Source organism: Zea mays, chromosome 9 (assembly GCF_902167145.1).
Source record: "Zea mays cultivar B73 chromosome 9, Zm-B73-REFERENCE-NAM-5.0, whole genome shotgun sequence".
NCBI lineage: Eukaryota > Viridiplantae > Streptophyta > Magnoliopsida > Poales > Poaceae > Zea > Zea mays.
Genome location: NC_050104.1, coordinates 70,813,435 through 70,835,022, shown reverse-complemented (window position 1 = coordinate 70,835,022; position 21,588 = coordinate 70,813,435). Strand labels below are relative to the sequence as shown.

Genomic DNA, 21,588 nt, shown 5'->3' with positions numbered 1-21,588 from the left:
AATATCTTCAATTCAATAAGATGACATCATTCAAAATAAATGAAATCGACACTATTTTAATATTTGAGAAATCTATAAGCACAATATATACATAAATTAAAGCCATTATTAACCAAGTCATAAATTTTAGTGATGAGGTCTCACTGTTACATTTCAGTCATAATTAAAGAACATTCCAACAACATCAAGATATATTTCAGTGAATTTTTAACATTTGCCATGACTAGCAGGCTTGTCTAGGCTATGACGAGCAATGACCTTTACCTGTTCGACGATAGCACTAGCAAGGCTCGCAAGTTGTGCCTATCGGAGAAGACGATGGCATCAGAGGGCAGGCCAGTGGGGGGACTGACGGTGGGAGGCGCAGCAAGCCGGTGGGGGAGCCTGACGGCGCTGATGGAGGCCAGCACACTGGAGGGCAGGCCAGTGGGGGACTCACGACTGGAGGCAGACGGAGGATTAACATCGGGGGGTAGGACGGTGGGGTCCCTCGGCAGTGGCGACATGCCCCTGTGCTAGTCTCGAGTGGATAAGGCATGGGTGACAGAAGAGAGAGGAAGTGGGTCGAAATGGTTCGCTTGTTTTTAAGGAATCCTTAGAACCCATATTTTGAAGAAGTATTTCGACCCAGAACCAACCTAACCCGCAAGCCTTTTGAACCAAAAACGAGTTGTTATGGGTTGAACTCATTCCAACCCGCTAAACAAACACATCCTTAGTCATTCAGTTTGAGATTTTAGTGCCTAAAGGCGACTAAACTTTAATCACTAAAGTTTAAAAGAAAGATAGAAACCAAACACCCCCTTAATACATGCCATATATGATGGAAAGCTGATGTGGCATGTGAGTAAGGGGAAAAAGGAAAATAAAGCAGTATCTTGATGAAGATACCACTCATGCATTAGATCATAGACATCAGAACCTGAACCATCTAAGTGACCCACAATCTATACTCTTATACATATCTAACATTTAATTGTCTTATGGGACTGTGTGTTTGGTTGCAATGACAGGACATGACGAGATGAGACGATACCTCAAATAAGGTTGTTTGGTTCATGGTTAATGGTTGAGACAGAACTATCCCAGTGTTGTCTCCAATGGCCTCAAAATTAGGACATAAGAGAACGCTAGAGAACGTCTCTGTTCTGGTTATCCCACAACCAAACGCATCCAAAAACAATATATAATAATATACATTAAGATAATTATATCTTATATAGTAATATATGATGTGACGACTTTTGATTCGTGACAAAAACAATGAGACAGAAATAGCCTAATTTATATAAGATTTAATCGGTTCAAACAATTCATGGTCAATCGAACCAGGCTGAAGACGCGGAGTTTTGTTCTTGTCTTTTCTTTCTACCAATGTGGTGTAAACCAATCCACGCCCGGGATTCAAGACCTGCTCAACGTAGGTTTCGCACTGGTTCTTTTCTCTATTTTCATTGTAGCCTCAAGCGCACATGTTTCATAATGATCAATGTGTGACATGAGTTTTATTTGAAGAGTTAAAAGTATTTAGGCATAAAAAATACTAGCAAAGTGTCTTATGTTGCTATAGTTTCCGTTTTCATTTAAGTATTTATATACTTAAGTATAAAATACAAAAAATACAAAGACATGTATGTTTTATTGGCTATCTGAATATAAATATAGATTTAAAGGCAATAATCATGGTTTCAATTCTCATTTATGCATAATTTTAGCTTTTTAATATTTAAACACGGGAAGTACTACCGTAATTTTAGCTTTTTAGAGCAGTTTGGAAACCCCATTTTCCCACGGAATTTGCATTTTTCCAATAGAAATTAGTTTATTTTCCTTTGAAAAAATATGAATCCCTCGAAAAAATATAGTTACCAAACTATCTCTTAATATTTAAAGACTGGGAAAACATGCTTAAGAGTCCAAAGCGGATAGGATAACCATAAACATTGTTGTTCGAATGCCTGTCAAGGCTGCTATAGAATCCAACCACGATAACTAAGACCAAAAAGAACAGAAAAAGGAGGTCAAGATAGATCTCCCAGCGACCATACAGACGGGTCTCTGCGCCTCCTACTAGACTGGACTTTAACCAACGAGAACTCTGCTCAACGACAATTACTTATCCGCGATGCGGCAGTCTCTAAGGCCACACGACTAGGGCTTTGTTGCCCAGAAATTTGCTGCCCTGGACGACGGCTTCAGATGAGCCGAATTCAGTATGACGTCACACGGGGCGATCGCGAGCGGACTGGTGTCTTTGATGGGCTCACCCTGCAAAAACCAACAGTACAGAGCAGAGAGTAAGCAAAAAAACATGGGAGACAGGCACCCTTACCATGATCAGAACTTCCGAGCACATGCAGAAAATATGTTCTTGCCTAACAGGAAGCGTTCCAAGAACAATGCCACTGCAGTTCAGAGCGAGAATAGCACTATCTGCCTGCATAAACAGAATTTTAAACGGTCAAGCTCCTAAAAGGAACAAATTGTCAGACAAATAAATGTCTCATCCATTCAAGATATATCAGATTTCATATCATTATAAGGATACAAAAATGAGGTTTCATATCATTAAAAGGACGCAAAAATAGAAGTGGTGCTTCAGGCAGGGAAAAAATGCAGGTGACAAAGAGAGACTCTAAAAACTCGGACAGTCAGGGAGGGAAATGATTGCCCTCCCGGTATTAATGCCTGGAGTCAACACTCAAGGATGCACACAACCCACTGATGGTTAAGAAGAGACCAAAATATTGGTCTCGGCTGAGAAAATTCCCGAACCCTACACTCCCCTATCACTAGCGAGTCAGCATCAACCGTCCACTCCACTCTACAACAGCCCAACCAAAGGGTGGCGCACGGGACATCATAACCCGAGAGCGGATGAGGCAAAACGAGGAGATTTTTTTTAACCAATCCAGAAAATTTGCCCCCGAGAGGAATCGAACTCAGATCTTGGAGGTGCTTCTTGAAAGCCTTTAACCACTAGGCTAGAGGCCCTTTCGCCAAAGAGAGACTCTTGTGATCCTATTTTAACACTTCCGTGTACTTGTTATGTATCCAAAGAAAATTTTCCTAATAAAAATCTCAACGACGTACAGCTCACATAAGTGAGATAAATCACATAAATCACTGTTCTGTTATGAACTTGAGTTTATCAGGAAAAACAAACATCTAGATAAATTGTGTTTAACTAATGAAACTATTACTTCGCTAAGGAATTCATTGCCCAAGGTGTCACCTAGCCTGCCTAGGCATCACATAAAGTCCTAATCAAGCGGCCTGTCTGATCACCTATTGGAGATTGGTGGATTAGGCAGAGCTACCTGACTAGTGTTGTGCTTATGCACCTCAGGGTAGAAGCCTTCCCCTGCAAATATGGGGATGCTGTCTCGAACCCGCGATCTGGTGGCCATGTGAGAACAATTACAACCAGGCCTTAGACCTGTGCTTTGGCATGCTTTGGCGTGAGACATACGAGGAGATTTTTTTTAACCGCAGCTGAAATTCGCCCCACGGGGAGTCGAACCCAGGACCTGAGGAGTACTACTCAGACCACCTAGCTAACTCAGCTAGAGGCCCTTTCGCAGAATATGAAGGATGCTTTTTAATGCATGCAGTTTAACAATTTAAAAAAATGACATATTTCTTAAAATCTTCAATAATAACATGATTTTATTAGGTTCGAAAATATAATGCAACATGCTCAGTACTTGCTTTTATACTGTATACTTGTATAGTACGATAATTGCAGTGTTACTATTTCTGGAGACACCATTGACAGACAACTGGTACAGATATGACTCCGTTGGGTAACAAACTGCATGTTTAATGTAACTTTTTTTCAGGTTATGACATGTTATGTTAAATTACATTGCATATATACGTACAGGTATACTCCATCTGTCCCAAAATATTAGTCGTTTTAGCCCTGAATTTTATGTTTATATTCAAATGGATGACAATGAATCTAGACATATATAAAACACATACATTAAGTATTGTATGAATCTACTCAAATGCTAAAACGACTAATATTTTGGGACAGAGGGAGTACATTTCAATTCTCTGCATGCAAAGTAACTGATCATACCTCCAGTTTGGATCACCAAAGAGATCATAAATATTAATGAAGCCCAAGTTCGTTTCAGTACTACTTGGCAATTAATTGCTTTGCAATTGTGGGTCGTTTCAGTTGAAAGCATGTTCTTATAAATTTCTTATACTTGAAAGTTCAATGTTGTTGGGTGCTTGGTTGCTGCTAAAAGGACGTAGCCCAACATAAACTACAAAATTGCCCACAACTTGCTGACCTTACAGGCACATGTATTATCAGTATGTTTTCAAAAATCAGAAACTACGACAAAAGAAGACATGGTCATTTGAAGTATCTGTGTTATAGTAATTAGGACTCAGGACTGAAACATAAATGATCCAAGTAATGTAAACACATATGGTTGTGTGTGCCCGTGTGCCGTGTAAGAGGATGTAAAATAATCCATCTGTTCTACAATATTCATCCATAGTTACCTTCCACTTAAACCAAGAATGTGCTATTTCCACGGAAAAAATCAACGTAGAATGACCATCTATATCCCTAACAAATAATATGATAGAAGTAGTTATCTTCTTTCAAAGTATTTTATTATACTTGAGATAGATAATGAAAACCTAGAAATGACTAGTCTTGATATCATGAATGGAGAAATATTGTGGAACATATTTTCCTGAGGCCAAGGATAAATATTGTAAGAGGGAGTAACAAGTTTCTAGAAGACTGGTAGCTGACACAGAATAAAAGCAGTAAGAAGGTGAGATGCAGATGAAGCCAGGAGAAAGATGCTGGTAGAGTAGTAGATAGGCATGAATCAGTAGTTGACCATACTTTATCTGTTAGGAAACAAAAAGGCCTTATAGATTGACATCAGTTCTACATGATAGTGTACAAGAAGCTTTCTACTACAGTAGAAACTCTTGAAACTTGCCACCCAAAGCAAAAATGAAAATTCAAATGACTGCTAATAGCCCTTAGTTACTTCAATAACTAAAGCTTGATCAATGATGACAGCTGCAATACAAATAAATGATCCAAATATGAATCAGGTAATACTAAGCATTTGAGAAGAATAAAGTGAATCATGCAGGCTGGAAGAAATAAGATGTGGATGGATGGAAAAAGACAAGTTCAACGTCGAAATTGCTACAGGGCAATCAACAATTAGACGATTTTACAAACAAAATATTGCAATATTCGCCTTTCCAACAGGAAATGCTTACATGAATAAGTGTTTGTGTTGTTCATTTAATGTGTTTGCCATTATGTCTGATACAAAAATTGATTTGTTTGTGACGATATTAAATTTTAAAGTTCCATTTTAACTTACTTGGACAAACTCAACAAAAGCGATGCATGTGGAGTGCACATAATCACCAAGTAGCCTCAGACGAGAAACCTAAAGGGAAGATAGTTATGTATCCAGATTATTTATACTCAAGTCAGGTAAAAGAACACATTACACATGCCTACAACAAAAGAGTAGAGGTCACATACTTCACCACATGTTCCCTCAAAGAATTGCTTCACTTCATCTTCTGCGATCTACACAAAAAAAGCAACAAGTTGTAGTACATTTTTCTCTAGAACATGCAAGATAGCAGTGTATCTTTATATTACAAAGAAAAAAGGGGCACACCCAAACACACTTGGTTTCTATGTAAATGTACGTGCCTTAAGTTGTAGTACAATAATTATATATAGCACTTGAACAGAAAAGGAAAATAGAATGCCTCAAAAGGAGAGCTTTGCATTTGAAATGTCCTTTTACTTTTGAGTTTCAGCAATTAACATTGCCATAATAAAAGAGGAACAGAAATGACATAGAACAAAACATACCTTCTTGTCAATGTTAGTACAATACACAGTCCTGGATACCATTTCTTTCTCATCATCAGTCTGCAGGATAACGAAGATAATGCATTTACTACAGAGATTTAACATTAACAGGCAACGTAAATTTATCTGTCTACTTACGTGAGGAAGAAATTTAGGGTTCACAGGTAAAATTGCTGTCTTTGATGGCAGAACCTTGACAGGATAAAAGCCAAGCACGGTTCCACCAAGTGCTAGTGCTGCTTGTGCAGCAACTGCAGAAAAACAGCTTTGTTAAAGAATGTTTCTTACACCAACATAGGACTATCAAATGACAATTGTCATGTCAAAAGCTACTACCGTCATCAGCAAACTCGATAAAAGCAAAACGAAGCACTGAGTTAGGATCACCACAGATACGGCAATCTACCACCTACATGTGAAAAAGATGTGTCGTAGTAAGTCAAACATAGAAAGATAAAATGTAACCACACAACATCGCCCACATTGTGAACCATTTTGAAACTGCAGTGGACAGGCTGCAGTGAAACGACCATGTTTGAGCTACCTGTTTACATAATATGGATTTAAATTTAAACTCTGCATATAGGTAGTACTCATGTTTTACAAAACAATATAATCCATCTACCCCAGTTTTATGTTACTATCCCTTTTGAAATGCCAAAGGAGTAATCATTCATGCTTATCAATCTGAACACAATGCCTTGAGAACTTCCATCTTTCCTTAATATTTCTAACTAACCTTAGGTAGAAACTAGGGATTAGTGTACAACTTGATTCCTTCTGGGCAAGGAGGGAATACACATCAAGCAATCAGGGGGGAAATGTGGCCAGGGATAAAAAAACCCTCCTCAACACCCAAGCATAACAAATGAAACAGGAAACCCTGGAAAATGGCTTGGCTGCACCTGCAGCTTCAGTGTCTGAAGACCTTGCTGCCTCGTTGGATCAGATAGATTTGAGCACAGTGAGCACAAGGTTTCACACAATGTGCCTCAAGACTATGGCCTACGTGAGCACACAAGTAGACCTCACCATCATCATTTCATGGGCTGATTACACAGGATTTACATGCTCAGTGGCCATTGGTTACCCAAGAGGAAATTTTTGTTCTACTTTTCTCAGATGAATACAAAATAGATGCTTGCTTAAGTGAGCAAGGACCAGGTCGTCATTTCCTTAGTGATGTGCTACATCAACGCCAGGATGTAGTGAAAAATGAACAAGGGTCTTCACATCTCTCTCGACGGGTGTGAAGGGTAAGGAAGCTAGTCGAACCAACTAGATTTCGTGTAGGCAGTTGGAACGTAGGGTCCCTAACAGGTAAGTTAGGGGAGCTAGTGGATGTAGCGATTAAGAGGCGTGTAAATATTCTATGCGTCCAGAAGACTAAATGAAAGGGCTATAAGGCGAAGGAGGTGGAGGATACTGGTTTCAAGCGTTGGAACACGGGAGCAAGTTTGGGTAGGAATGGTGTAGGTATCTTGATCGACAAAAGCCTTAAGGATAGTCGTTGATGTTAGTGTTAGAGTGTTGTTTACGTCTCTGTGTATACCTCCATTGTAATGGGCCTTGGCCCACAACACTCCACTATATATATTCACTCCCAACCGTAATTAGGGTTAGGGTTTCAGTCACCAACATGGTATCAAAGTAGGTTTAGTCCTCTTCCCCAACCCCAGCCGCCAGCTACAGTAACCTGCTGGCCGCCACCTCTCCCCTCCCTCCCACCCATCATCTCCCTGGTCGTTGGCATCCCTCCACCACCACCGCCTCTACCTGGTGCCGCCGCCGCCATGGACGGTCGTGGCTCCTACCCGCGACCGCGCGGCGCCTAGGGGCCGCCGGGGTTCGGCCTCACCTCTCCCTAGCCGCGCCCACCCACCATAGCACTTGCCGTCGACAGCTCCGCCACAGTCGCGCTGGCCACCACGGCCGTCGTGCCCGCCCTGGATTCAAGCAGCTCCGTCGTGACGTACGCAGTCGATGTCTCCTCCACCGCTAACCATGCCCCTGCCGCCGCCAATGGACGCCCAGGTCGACGTAGAGATGGCAATGGGTAAAAACCCGCAGGGTATTACTTGCCCAAACCCATACCCGCGAAGAAAAAATGCGCCCGCTAAAAAACCCATACCCACGACGGGTATAAATTTTTGCCCAAACCCATACCCATGCGGGTTTCGGGTACCCAACGGGTTTCCCATACCCACTAACATCAACATAACAAATAATCCATCATGTAAATGACAATCAATACATTAATAAGCTATCATAAAATGAACAAGTGATAACTAATTTTAGCTTAAAATTTGTTACATGAAGTTTATTTCAATTAGAACATATTCAATTAATAATATTATGAGACATATTTATAAGGAATGTTGATTTCAAGGCGGGTTTTAAAAACCCATGGGTTTGCGGGTATGGGTAGTGGAAGAACAAACCCATGCCCACGTACCCGTTGGGTTTCCACTTTAACCTATTAACAAACCCATGGGTACAGAAATTGACCCAAACCCATACCCTAATAGAGCAAAAACCCATCGGGTTTCGGGTAGCGGGTACCCATTGCCATCTCTAGGTCGACGTGCCTCTTCCCCAGTTGTACGGATCCCCTGACTCCGGTGACCCTCCCTGGCGCGGCGCACCCCAGCTAAGCAGCCTGCGCCCGTGCTCCCCTACTGCCGACGCGCGTCCCCGACCCCAGCCGTCGGAGTCTCCATGGCAGACAACGCGACCGGCCCAAGCGCGCCCTCCACAGCATACGCCGCCGCGGACCTCTCCGGCGCGGACAGCCGCGTCGTCGCTGTCCCCTCCAGCATAGGTCTGCAGATCCCCGCGGTGCTCGGCGCAACCGCCGCCCTGACGCTTCCTGCTGCTTTCGGCATCACCCACACCTCATCCTTGGCGACTCCTCGCTGCACTGCGCCGCAGATCTCATCCTTGCCACGCAGTCCCATCCCCATCCTGTTGTTGACCCCCTCACCAGCAGCCTCGTGTCTCCCTCTCCACCGCTTGGCCCCCGGCCCAGCAATCGCTCCCCGCGCTGCCCTGCAACAGTGATGCAGCCTCTACCTGTCGCAGCAGCGCGATCTCCGCCCTCTCCCTTGCCAGCGTCCCTCACCAGCGCGCATGCGCCCTCGACTCCACTTCCATGGCCGCGCCTTTGTTTCCTACGCCAGGGAGCCTTCCCTCGCACGTAGCCCCTACGGCTCCCAGTTTCCTGACCCCCTTTCCCGCTACTCTTCCACCGTAAGCCACCGCTCCCGACACTTCCTACGGTATCCCACCACCCTTAGGAGGCAAGGTGACCAGATTATCCTAGTTCGGCTGGTAGTTGGAGATGCGACTTTGAATGTGATCAGTGTCTATGCCCCTCAGGTAGGTCTTAGTGAGAGCACAGAGAGGCAATTTTGGGGAGATCTGGATAACATGGGTAGCACTGTGCCTATCAGTGAGAGAATCTTCATAGGAGGAGACCTCGTCGGCCATGTGGGTGCGACTAATGTAGTTTGCGAGCGACTGCACGGGGAGGGGGTACGGTAGTAGGAACCAAGAGGGAAGGATGTTTAGGACTTCGCGTTAGCCTATGACCTGTTGATTGTGAATACCTTCTTTAGAAAGAAGGAATCACATCTAGTGACCTTTCACAATGGTCAACAATCGAGCTAGATCGACTTTATCCTTGCAAGGAGAGAGAATAGACGTGTTTGCTTAGATTGTAAGGAGATGGGGGGCTAGGGCTTTTCCTAGTGCATGAGGCTACACTGTTTTATTTTCTATGTATTTTGCCTGTTAGGGCTTTGTACTTTGGTCCATTTCGGACCTTTCTCTCTTTCAATATAATGACGCGCAGTTCTCCTGCGTGTTCGAGAAAAAAAAAAGATTGTAAGGAGATACCTAGGAAGTCTGATGTCCCTCAACACAAGCTTGTGGTGGCGTACTTTTGTTTTCGAGTCTGTGTCCACCGGGACAAATATGCCAAGATCACGAGAATGAAGTGGTGGAAGTTTAGAGGGGAAGTGGCACAAACGTTTAACGACAGGATGCTAGGGAAGGGGCTTGGGAAGAAGATGCAGACGACATGTGGCTAAAGATGGCAACATGTGTTCGGAAGGTGGCTTCATATGTGTTTGGTGTGAGTAGGGGAGGCAAACCGGAAACGAAAGACACTTGGTGGTGGAATGACTAGGTGCATAGGGCTATTAAGGAAAAGGAGTGTTTCAAGCGCCTCCACCTTGATAAGAGTGCAACCAACATCAAGGGCTATAAAATAGCGAAGAGGGTTGTAAAGCGAGCCGTGAGTGTAGCAAAGGGGCAGGCGTATGATGACCTTTATCAACGGCAAGGCACAAAGGAGGGAGAGAAGAACATTTATAGGATGGCTAGGATCCGTGAGAGGAAGACAAGGGACATTAACTAAATCAAATGCATCAAGGATGAGACAGATCGACTTCTGGCGAAGGATAAGAAGATGAAGGACAGATCGCGAGAGTACTTCGACAAGTTGTTTAATGGGGAGAATGAAAGTTCTAACCTTGTGTTGGATGACTCTTTTGACGATACCAATAGATACTTTGAGGAGAATTCAGAACACAGAGATCATGGAGGCTCTGAAGAGGATGGGGGTAAAGCGATGGGCCCTGATGGCAACCCCATGGAGGTGTGCAGATGCCTAGGTACCAGAGCGATAGTATGGTTAACTAAGCTTTTTAGCCTCATCTTTCAATCAAACCGGATGCCTAAAGAATGGAGAAGTATATTAGTACCAATCTTTAAGAAGGGAGATGTTCAAAGTTATACTAATTACCATGCGATTAAGCTGATGAGCCATATGATGAAGCTCTGGAAGAGGGTTATCGAGCATCGCTTAAGAAGAGTGACATGTGTGACCTAAAACCAGTTTGGGTTCATGCCTGGAAGGTCGACCATGGAGGCAATTTTCCTCATATGGCAATTTATGGAGAGATATAGAGAGCAGAAGGACTTGCACATAGTTTTTATTTAACTTGAGAAGGCATATGACAAAGTACCGAGAAATGTCATGTTGTGGGCCTTGGAGAAGCACAAATCCCAACTAAGTACATTACTCTCATCAAGGATATGTACAAGGATGCAATGACATTTGTCCGAACATGTGATGGCAAAACTAGTGACTTTCCAATTAAAATAGGACTACATCAAGGATCAGCATTAAGTCCTTATTTATTTGCTACGGTGATGGATGAGGCCACAAGGGACATACAAGGGGATATCCCTTGGTGTATGCTCTTTACTGATGATGTGGTGTTAGTTGATGACTTGATGAGAGTAGGGAAGAGGTTAATAGGAAGCTAGAGTTGTGGAAGCCACATTGGAGTCGAAAGGTTTGGACTTAGTAGGACCAAGACCAAGTGCATGATGTGTGTTTTCAACGCGACTAGACATAAGAATGGAGATGTTACCCTCGATGGGCAACTGGTGGCTAGTATAGAGTCTTTTCGATATTTAGGATCAACGCTACATTAGGATGGTGACATTGATGAAGATGTTAACTATTAAGCATAGAATTTTAGCCGATTGGTTGAAATGGTTTCATGCTTCTAGCGTCCTTATGACAAGAGGGTGCCACAAAAGCTTAAAGGTAAGTTCTATAGGACAACGATTCGTCTGGCGATATTATATGGTGCTAAATGTTGGCCGACAAAAAGGCAACAAAGGCAACAACTAAGTGTAAAAATAGGTAAGGGTCAACCTAAAATGACTTGGGACGAGACAATTAAGAGAGATCTTAAGGAGTGGAATATCTCCAAGGAATTAGCTAAGGATAGGTGCGCTTGGAGACTAGCAATCAACATGTCCGAACCATGATCTTTGCCTTTTTCTGTTTACTCTTAACTATACCGTCTTTCTTTTACCCTTTCGGTGTCTCTTTTTCCTACCCTTGTTTCTTGTGGGTTTCATCTCTAGCCTACTCCAACTTGATTGGGACAAAAGGCTATGTTGTTGTTGTTGCCTGCATTCTTGACAAAAGTATACCAGAAGCACAAATCTGCAATTCCATGAAAAGCATTTTAAGTATATGGTTGATTCAAAAGGCTAGGCCACATTGATCTTAATTCTGCAAGAGATATTATACCTTGGCTAGTGTCTATACAAGGAAACATGAAAAGAAGCCAAACCTAACAAATATGGGAATTTGTTATAAATAATAACAATAACTGATTTATTTTTTGTGTGCAATTAACTGAATTATTAGTCCAGATGGCACCCAATTAAGTTCACAATTGAAATTATGTGTTCAGATTATATTGCAAATTCATTCTTTGTTCACCTACCATACAAATTACAGTATAAGATTTCAACTGTACACATGATAGCTTATTTATAATGCAATGATGCCAGTATTCTAACAAGGTACAGAATGTCCAACAATATAAATTAAAATTTACGACTTGGAGATAATAAATGCGCCCCTACAATCTTTAAGCCAGAAGAGACAAATGTTGTGATCAGTTTTCCCCCAGACTGAGGGAAACCTGGATTTTATTGCTCAGGAACAACGAAACTACAGCCATAACCAACTTGTTAACAAATTCATACATCCTAGAGCAATGCCAGTTACTATAAAATACAAACATCCACTGCAATCAACCTGGATGTTCATATTTCGTTATTTGTTGTGATCAGCATATAGACAAATAATAATCATATGACCTCGAGTAGATTGAATATCAGAAACCTAAGAACACACCTGTCCACAGGTTGAAAAAACTTCAGCAAGTTTCTGTTCAGTTACCTGGAAATCAAATGGGTTAATAGATCAAGAAAAATATAAAACTAACTATATCTAAACATGAAAGAGCTCATTCTCAAGAATTTACATGCTGATCAACGTCAGAGACATAGACTGTCCGCCGCACACTATCCTCCCTGTCAGCTCGACGAGGCCGGGCACCCATCATCCTTCTCCTCCCCTGGATGAAACCGTTCCTTCTCTGTAATCACAGACCAAATGCAGCCCATTATTCTCATGAAAGTACTCCAATTGTACTACCCAACTCATAGCACTAGCGAATAGTGCGTTGGGAGAACATAACGGAGCAAGAGACCAAAACGAAAATCCAATGACAAGAAAATACTCCAATTGTACTACCCAACTCATAGCACTGGCAAACAATACGTTGGGAGAACATAGACGGAGAAAGCAACCAAAACGAAAATCCAATGACAAAATTCATTTGCAGGGTACGGATCAGGGAGTAAGCAACTGATGAGAATCTTTTAAACGTCCCCTGTATCATAGTGTCAATATCAACTGATCCTGGCACATGGATTGAATTTTATATTGCAGCCATGAGCCAATCTAGACCTAAAACCCTCACAAAAGATCATCTCCCGCAAGCGATGGCGCGGGAGTGTCCAAAAATCCAAAGCCATCAACATCATGAAAAAGTCCAAAGGCCACCGATTGATTGACCCAGAAACAGCCCACTGCAAACCCCTACCCGGAGACTATCCACACCGAATCGGACTCGGCAATTCAACGATTACCCGTCGATTCGGCTGACCATTGGCGGATCCGTCGCTGCTGGAGTCCATCCCCCCGCCGCCACCCATGCCAACCCCGCCGACGCCACCCACAAACTGCAGCACGTGCATCGGCTGCTGCTGCTGCAGAAGCGGCGGCGGCGGGAGCTGGTGGTGGCGCGCGTAGTAGTCGATCGCCGGCGACACGAACACGGGCGCGTCGGCCGAAAGGCGGGGAGCGCCGCCGTCCACGCGGCGGCGGGACTGCGGCACGAACTCCTCCGCCGAGGGGTTCAGCTTAGAAAGCAGCTCCTCCAGCTTCCTCATGTCGCTCTCATACTCCCTCACCTCCTCCTTCCCCGATTCCCCCTCACCGCCCTTGGCCGCCGCCTCCGCAGCTGCCGCCCTCACCGCTTCCCTCTCCGCCGCCGGCACGGCGTCCGCACCGCGGATCAGGCCATCCACCGCCACGGCAACCATCTCCGCTCCGCCGCGCTGCGCCGATCCGAAGCCGATCGCCGCCGCTCACTGAAAATTGGCGAGTAAATCGAATCGAGAATCTTTTTATTATTATTGGAACAGTAGAGGGGCCGAAATAGAAAAATGAGATGAGCCGAGGCGAGATCGCTTTCGGGGCAGTTGGCTATAAATAGGAGCCCGGACCAAAGCCCGCACCCTCTTACTCCCTCTTTTTTCTCCTAAATATTTTTCTAAGTTACAAAATAATTTTCTTGATACGAAATATTTTTTAGGAAAGAATCAAAGCTAACAGGACATGACGGCAGGATGAGCGGCACGTTGGCACGGGCTCGACGAACTGAACGTGCTCTAAATTTTAAAATATAAGAGCAGCTCCAATAGTTATGTATATTTTTACTATCTAAATGTGAGATTTAGCAAATCTTTAAATAATATAGAAAACAGAAAAACTTATCTCCTCCAACAGTTCTCTATATACTACTTCCTAATATGTTAAAACTTGTCATATCACCAATTTGAATAGAATTAGCCATTTTTCCTTTTGTTTTCATCTCCCTTCTGCAACTCGATCTCAAAATTGTGACCTCGTCAGCAAACTGATTCAATATGGTGAGTTGTGTTGTCCTTTTGATTTGTTGCCACGATTGTTTATTCTCGACCTGTGCATGCGCAACTGTTACATTATTAATTGTTTAATCTCTAACTTACTAGATGCTGCAATTGTGCATCACCGACAGCCGACGCATGGGCTCAGAATATAGAAAAGACGTCCAAATAAAAGAAGTGTGCCAGATTTTATGTTTTAGGAGTTGGTAAGTAGTTGCTAAATGTAGGTAAGAAATAAGGTTAGATGAAAGTGACTAAATTTAGGAAGTTCATTTAGTGAGCTGTTGAAGATGAGTTTTTAGGTTAACTATCTAAATTATTGATTTAGGGTAGGGCTGGAAACGAGCCGAGCCGAGCTCGGCTCGGCTCGGCTCGACGTGGCTCGGTGCAGCTGCGAGCCGAGCCAGGCTCGGCTCGGTCATTTTGCGAGCCCGACCTAGAGGCTCGGCTCGGCTCGGTAACGGCTCGCGAGCCGGCTCGAGCCAGCTCGCGAGCCTCACACTAAATCACGTTTAGAGTATAAATTATATATTTTTTATTATATATAAGATATAAAAAATATGTATAATATATTTTTAGACTACAATATAAGTGTATCACGTATCAAGTTCAAGAAATTCAATAAAATAGTTCAAAACATAACAATAATATGGTATAATAGTATACTTGACGTTGTTAGCTCGGCTCGCGAGCCGGCTCGCGAGCTGGACCGAGCCGGCTCGGCTCGGCTCGCAGTTCTGGCGAGCTACAAAATCAGGCTCGGCTCGGGCTCGTTTTGGCTCGCGAGCCGGCTCGAGCCGAGCCGAGCCTCACCGAGCCCGAGCCGGCTCGTCGAGCCCGAGCCAAATTTCCACCCCTAATTTAGGGAGTATTTTACCTCATGATTGATTGTGTGCTTCTAGGCGATCGGCATCTGTCCGTGCCTTGACTGACCCCAATTTCTGAATGGATGCCTGTATGTGCATGGCCACACTTGCATGTGCGGGCAGAGAAGGCCAAATCAAGTCTTTTTTGTTGCATGCGTGGAGAAGCAGAGAAACTGAGTTTGCAGCAGGCCAGGCTTCGTCGAGCCATGCGTTCGTCGCTTAGGCAACCAATCATGCCGTTAGAGAACTACTGAAGTTGCTCTAAGTTACTATTTGGTTTCATAAGTAACAACTGTAATAATTCGCACTTAAATAACAGTGGTAACAAATTTAAATAGATTAGTATTAGTTTCTAGTGTACTATATAGTTATGGTTAGACTTAAACAAACATGATTTCTCTATCAGTTATCTGTCACGTTACAAATATATGAACCAAAAAAATAAGGATCGAATGGATTAGGAGCGGGTTCTATTTTCTATTCATTTTTTAGAGCACCTAGAGGGGGTTGAATAGGTGATCCTGTAAAAATCAACTTTAAATGCCACAAACTTGGTTTATGAAATGTTAGTAAAATCAAACCAAGGTGTTATGAAAAGAGAGAGAGAGAGGTGACTCCTTCACTTAATTGTTCTTCACAAAGTGAGTATTAAACTTAGAGCAATTATCAAGTGAGTAGAAGATCGTACAAGAATAGCAACAAGTGACACAGCGATTTTTATCCCGTGGTTCGGCCAAGTAGAACACTTGCCTACTTCCACGTTGTGACGTCCCAATAGACGAGGGTTGCACTCAACCCCTTTCAAGCGATCCAATGATCCACTTGAATACCACGACTTTCTTACTTAACAGATGTTTTCCCTTTGCGAGGAATCTCCACAAGTTGGAGTCTCTCACCCTTACCATATTGATCTCAATGAAAACTACAAGAGTAAGTGAGGGAAAGAAACACACGCAAGAACTAGAGTCGCAGCAATGACACGCACACAAGTCAAGAGTCGAGCACACAAAACACAGCGCAACGAGTCTACAACTCAACACGTGTTCAAATCTTAATCCGAGTGATCCGGATGCGTGTTTACGGAGTCTAGGCGTCTTAGAATGTTCAATGGAGGCTTGGTGTTGTGCTCCATGCGCTTAGGGGTCCCTTTTATAGCCCCAAGGCAGCTAGGAGCCATTGGATCTCTATTTGGTAGGCAATTCTTGCCTTCTGTCGGTTGGCGCACCGGACAGTCCGGTGGGTGGTACATGAACAGTGCCTGATTTCTTTCCTTCTCTAGTGAAGCCGACCGTTGAGCCCTCGGTCCCCTTGGCACACCGGACACTGTCTGGGTGTGGCCTAGTGATCGTTGGCCCTGGACACGCATCGCCCGTTGATCGCGCTACTGACCGTTGGCCCGGGCGCTGTTAGCTCACCGGACAGTCCGGTGAATTTTAGTCACAACGCCCTCGGCAATTCCTGAGAGCAGAGAGTTCGTCGCTCGACCAGCCTGTGCACCGGACACTGTCCGGTGCACATCGGACAGTCCAGTGCACCGAAGGCTGGTGCAAGTCTGGCTGTACTTAGCCAAACTTTTCCAATTCAATCTCATTTGATTTGACAATTCCTAGCACTTAGAGGAATATGTTAGTACCAAAAACAATTCACTAAGGCTAGAGTCATACCTTGATTCTTGATTTGCATCTCTTTAACACGTAGTACACATCACCTTAAAACAATATGTGTTGCACATCTAATCACCAAAACATTTATAGAAATTGCGCAAAGGCATATTTCCCTTTCAATCTCCCCCTTTTTGGTGATTTATGCCAACACATTAAAAGCAACTCAAAATGCAACAACATTTTCAAAGAGAAGCTAAAGAGTGCAAATTGAAGACTAATTTAACTCACATAGGATTTGACATATTTTGATCACTTTTGCCACCACTTAGTTTATTTTCACAAAACAAATTATTTTTCCTATCTCTATATCAAAACACTTGTTTTGGCAAATCAAGATATCTTTCAAGAGTAAATTTGATCAAATGCCACAAACTCCCCCTTTTTCCCATAACGAAACTTCTCCCACATAAGAGAACAATTTTGCAATAAGAGGGTTTTGATCAAACACAAAGATTCTAACTCTACAATTTTTGAAATTCACAAGTGGTTGGCTGATCCATTTGCTTTGACCTTAATTTCTCCCCCTTTGGCATTAAGCACCAAAACAGGAGACCTTTTTGGTCCTTTTAACCCCATTGTCTCACCAAAATGTCAAATAAGAGCAAAAAGGTAATGTGAACATAAGTGCGAACTTGGGCCAAGATACATTAATACTGGAATACAGTGGAAGTCCTCTTTTTGTCCAAGTTCACTTTTCCCTTTCAATATACCTTTGGAACTATTTCAAGAGTAGTCAACAAACAAGTTAGTCTCAAGGGGGTCAAGTTGTAGCATATCCTCCCCCTGAACATATGCATCATTTGCATAGGGGCTTGTGAAATCCGGGGAGGACTCGTACAACTTCAGCACCAAAAACAAGCAATTAAAGATATTAATGCTTAAAGTAATATGATCAAGGGCATAGAACACATGTATGCTATAGATCAATCCAAGTTACGCGAATCTAAGACATTTAGCTCACTATGCAACATGCAAAATCTTTTCTCATCTAAAGGCTTGGTGAAGATATCGGCTAGCTGGTTCTCGGTGCTAATATGATAAATATCGATATCTCCTCTTTGCTGGTGGTCTCTCAAAAAGTGATGTCTGATGTCTATGTGCTTAGTGCGGTTGTGTTCAATAAGATTATCCGCCAAGCGGATTGCACTCTCATTATCACATAGGAGTGGGACTTTATTCAGATTGTAGCCAAAGTCCCGGAGGGTTTGCCTCATCCAGAACAATCACGTGCAACACTGTCCTACGACAACATACTTGGACTCAACGATGGATAGGGCAATGAAAGTTTGTTTCTTAGAGCTCCAAGACACCAGGGACCTTCCCAAAAACTAACAAGTCTCTGATGTGCTCTTCCTATCAACCTTGCACCCAGCATAGTCGGAATCTGAGTATCCGATTAAGTCAAAGGTAGACCCCTTTGGATACCAGATCCCAAAGCAAGGCATACAAACCAAATATCTAAGAATTCGCTTAACGACCACAAGGTGACACTTCTTGGGTCGGATTGAAATCTAGCACACATGCATACACTTAGCCTAATATCCGGTCTACTAGCGCAAAGATAAATCTAGCACACATGCATACACTTAGCATAATATCCGGTCTACTAGCGCAAAGATAAAGAAAAGATCCTATCATAGATCGATATGCCTTTTGATCAACGGACTTAAGTCCTTTATTGAGGTCCAGATGTCCGTCTGTTCCCATCGGTGTCTTCGCGGGCTTTGCATCCTTCATCCCAAACCTCTTGAGCAAATCTTGAGTGTACTTCGTTTGGGATATGAAGGTTCCTTCCTTGAGTTGCTTCACTTGAAATCCAAGGAAGTAGTTCAACTCGCCCATCATTGACATCTCAATTTTTGCATCATCACCCTACTAAACTCCTCACAAGACTTTTGATTAGTAGAACCGAATACAAAAAGATCACCATTACAAGTCTTAGTAAAGAGAGTAGGATCAGCTTTCCCAACCTTGAAAGCATTAGAAGTGAGAAAATCTCTAAGGCATTCATACCATGCTCTTGGGGCTTGCTTAAGTCCATAGAGCGCCTTAGAGAGCTTGTAGACGTGGTCGGGATACCTGTCATCCTCAAAGCCAGGGGTTGTTCCACATACGCTTCCTCCTTGATTGATCCATTTAGGAAGGCGCTCTTCACGCCCATTTGGAACAACTTAAAAGAATGGTTGAGCAGCGTAGGCTAATAATCACTACTACAGATCATGTTATATGAGACAGTTAATTTTTAGTTTTTAAGATGCTTATGAAGTGTCCAAATTTGATGGAGTCGCAAAAGATATCCCATATTTAAGATGGTTGTAAACCGTCTTAAAAGATATTTTATAAGACAGTTTTGAATTTATAACCGTCTAAATAGGTATTTATTTAAGTCATTTTATCCGATAAACCGTCTTGATTTTGGTTTTGTTTGAGACACTTATTCTAAAGTACAGTCGAGAATACGAACATTATAAGTCACAAAGTATTTATCAAACTGTCTAAAATATCCTATAATAATAGACGCTTGCAATAGGAAAACCATCTTATTTAGGAGACTGATATTAGATGTTTAGAAACCATCTTATTTGCAGACTGATATTGAATGTTTTGGGGACCATCTTATTAAGATATAAACATTTCTGAGAAACCACATTATAATAGTTTGAAAAAGAAATATACATACACATATATTTAATAACATTATACTTAATATAATATAGATAAGTACCATTCAATATCTCATAAAAAGTATTGTCAAATAACTCATACATAAGTGTACTCTAAATCCAAACTAAAATAGTAACTGAAAAACTTGGCCATCAAATGTTTGTGCTAACATTGAGCCTAACTAAGTATATATTTATTTAAGTCTCCACACTTGCCGCCACCAAAATTTGACTTCAATTCCATCGTTTCCTGTACAACAAATAGGAGAATCCAATAAAACAAATAGGAGAATCCAATAATGATGAGCAATGATAGGTAACCAAATAAGTTGTTCAAGAAGATTAGCTGAGGAATGAACTGGTACTTGTTTTGAATGAGTACATGTAGAAAACCATAATATAATAATTGCAACATGTTGTTAAAGGACCGCTTCTTCACAATTGTTGTAGATTCTTGTCAGGAATGAACTGGTACTTGTTTCAAATAAGTACATGTAGAAAAACCATAATATATTAATTGCAACATGTTGTTAAAGGACTATTTCTTCACAATTGTTGTAGATTCTTGTCTCCAAATGGAATGTCATGATGTCTGATAAAATAAAAAATGAATAAACTTACCACACATTAAGACTGTTCCTGAAATTTTTTGCATTGAAGTAACTAATCACAATCCCAAAGTTCATTCGTGCAACTCCAAGAAGACTCGGCATCTTCATCTTCAATGAGTTGAGAAACGGTAGCTCGCTGCAGGTACCATGCTAGACAGGGTCCACACCAAAAGGGTATGTATCTCTTACTTTAATTAGTCATTCAGTAGTAGCAGCACTATGACTAATGTGGGAAATTAACGAGCTAGATAAGTGTGCGAACTGTAAATAAAAAAATATTAGGATTCTTTATCTCATTTTCCTTACCTGTAAGGACCACAACATCATGCTGATTTACTGAAAAGCCCAAATGGAATAGAGAAAATTCACTGTATATTAATCCTCTGTAGATTGAAAAAACCGCCATCACCATAATTACATAACGCCCACCAAACATCATCTCCATTATGTCTCCAAGTTTCTGTGATAAAAAAGGATGTAATGGCAGCTTTATTGTGAACAAAACTAAGTTCTCTCATATCCCAGATACTTAAGTAAAAAGCTTTTGGGGAATACAGCTAAACGATCCAACTCCAAAACAGGTTTCAGAATTGTAGTACAGAACCAAGGATCCATAGATAAGTGAAGCAAAATGAAATCAAGATTATTGGACAGACATGTGACGTCAACAGTACATGGAGAGTTGGCATCATCCTCATTTGTCCCCTGATTATAAGCTGCCTGCAGAAGGTTATCTATCTGAGACAATGGTTGCAAGGAAAAAAAGGATGTAAAGTAGGAGTGAACTTACCTGAAAGTGCATGTGCATATCAATATCCAGCAAGTAAAATGAATTAGAAACAAGCAAATCTATTTCCTGTTCTTTAAACACTACAAGTTTTAAAAATCCATGTGAAAAGAGTTGGTAGATACAAGCAGCATCGCCTTTGAACAATATACTGAAAAATGCCCTTGAAGCCCCAAAGCTCCACTCAAATTGCAGCATAGAACAATAATCCATTTCCTGAAAAATGCAGCATCGCCGCTTGGAACAAACACATCAATTGACCTAGAAGCCCCAAAGCTCCACTCAAATTGCAGCATAGAACAATATACTGAAAAATGCAGCAACCTGCACTGAAGACTACTCTAACTTCTCCCAAAACAACAGGTCGAATCAATCATAGACTAGACGGGAAGAGAAATAGAGAGGAGAGAGCTTCCTGTCAAATCCAGGATGACGCCAACCAATCCCTTGACCACCTCCGAATTAGACGATCTTACCAACCCATGAAAACGAGTGTGAGCCCTAGACACGCGCATCGC

General features: G+C 42.2%; 1 protein-coding gene across 2 annotated transcripts; it reads right to left on the bottom strand.

The window, feature by feature from the left end:
- Positions 1-1,882: 1,882 nt before the first annotated feature.
- Positions 1,883-14,035, bottom strand: LOC100191820 (uncharacterized). Of its 2 annotated transcripts, none has more exons than NM_001137244.1 (10): positions 13,418-13,999; positions 12,748-12,861; positions 12,618-12,662; positions 6,224-6,296; positions 6,026-6,138; positions 5,888-5,947; positions 5,546-5,593; positions 5,379-5,447; positions 2,376-2,437; positions 1,883-2,268 (listed from the first exon to the last, which is right to left on the bottom strand). In NM_001137244.1, exons 1-10 carry the CDS (start codon positions 13,871-13,873, stop codon positions 2,211-2,213), a joined length of 1,098 nt encoding a protein of 365 aa, NP_001130716.1. In that variant the 5' UTR covers positions 13,874-13,999; the 3' UTR covers positions 1,883-2,210. The 2 variants fall into 2 exon arrangements, 1 of the variants encoding a protein (NP_001130716.1); XR_004852371.1 differs by having other exon boundaries at positions 1,925-2,268; positions 4,525-5,447; positions 13,418-14,035.
- Between the last annotated feature and the right edge of the window lie 7,553 nt (positions 14,036-21,588).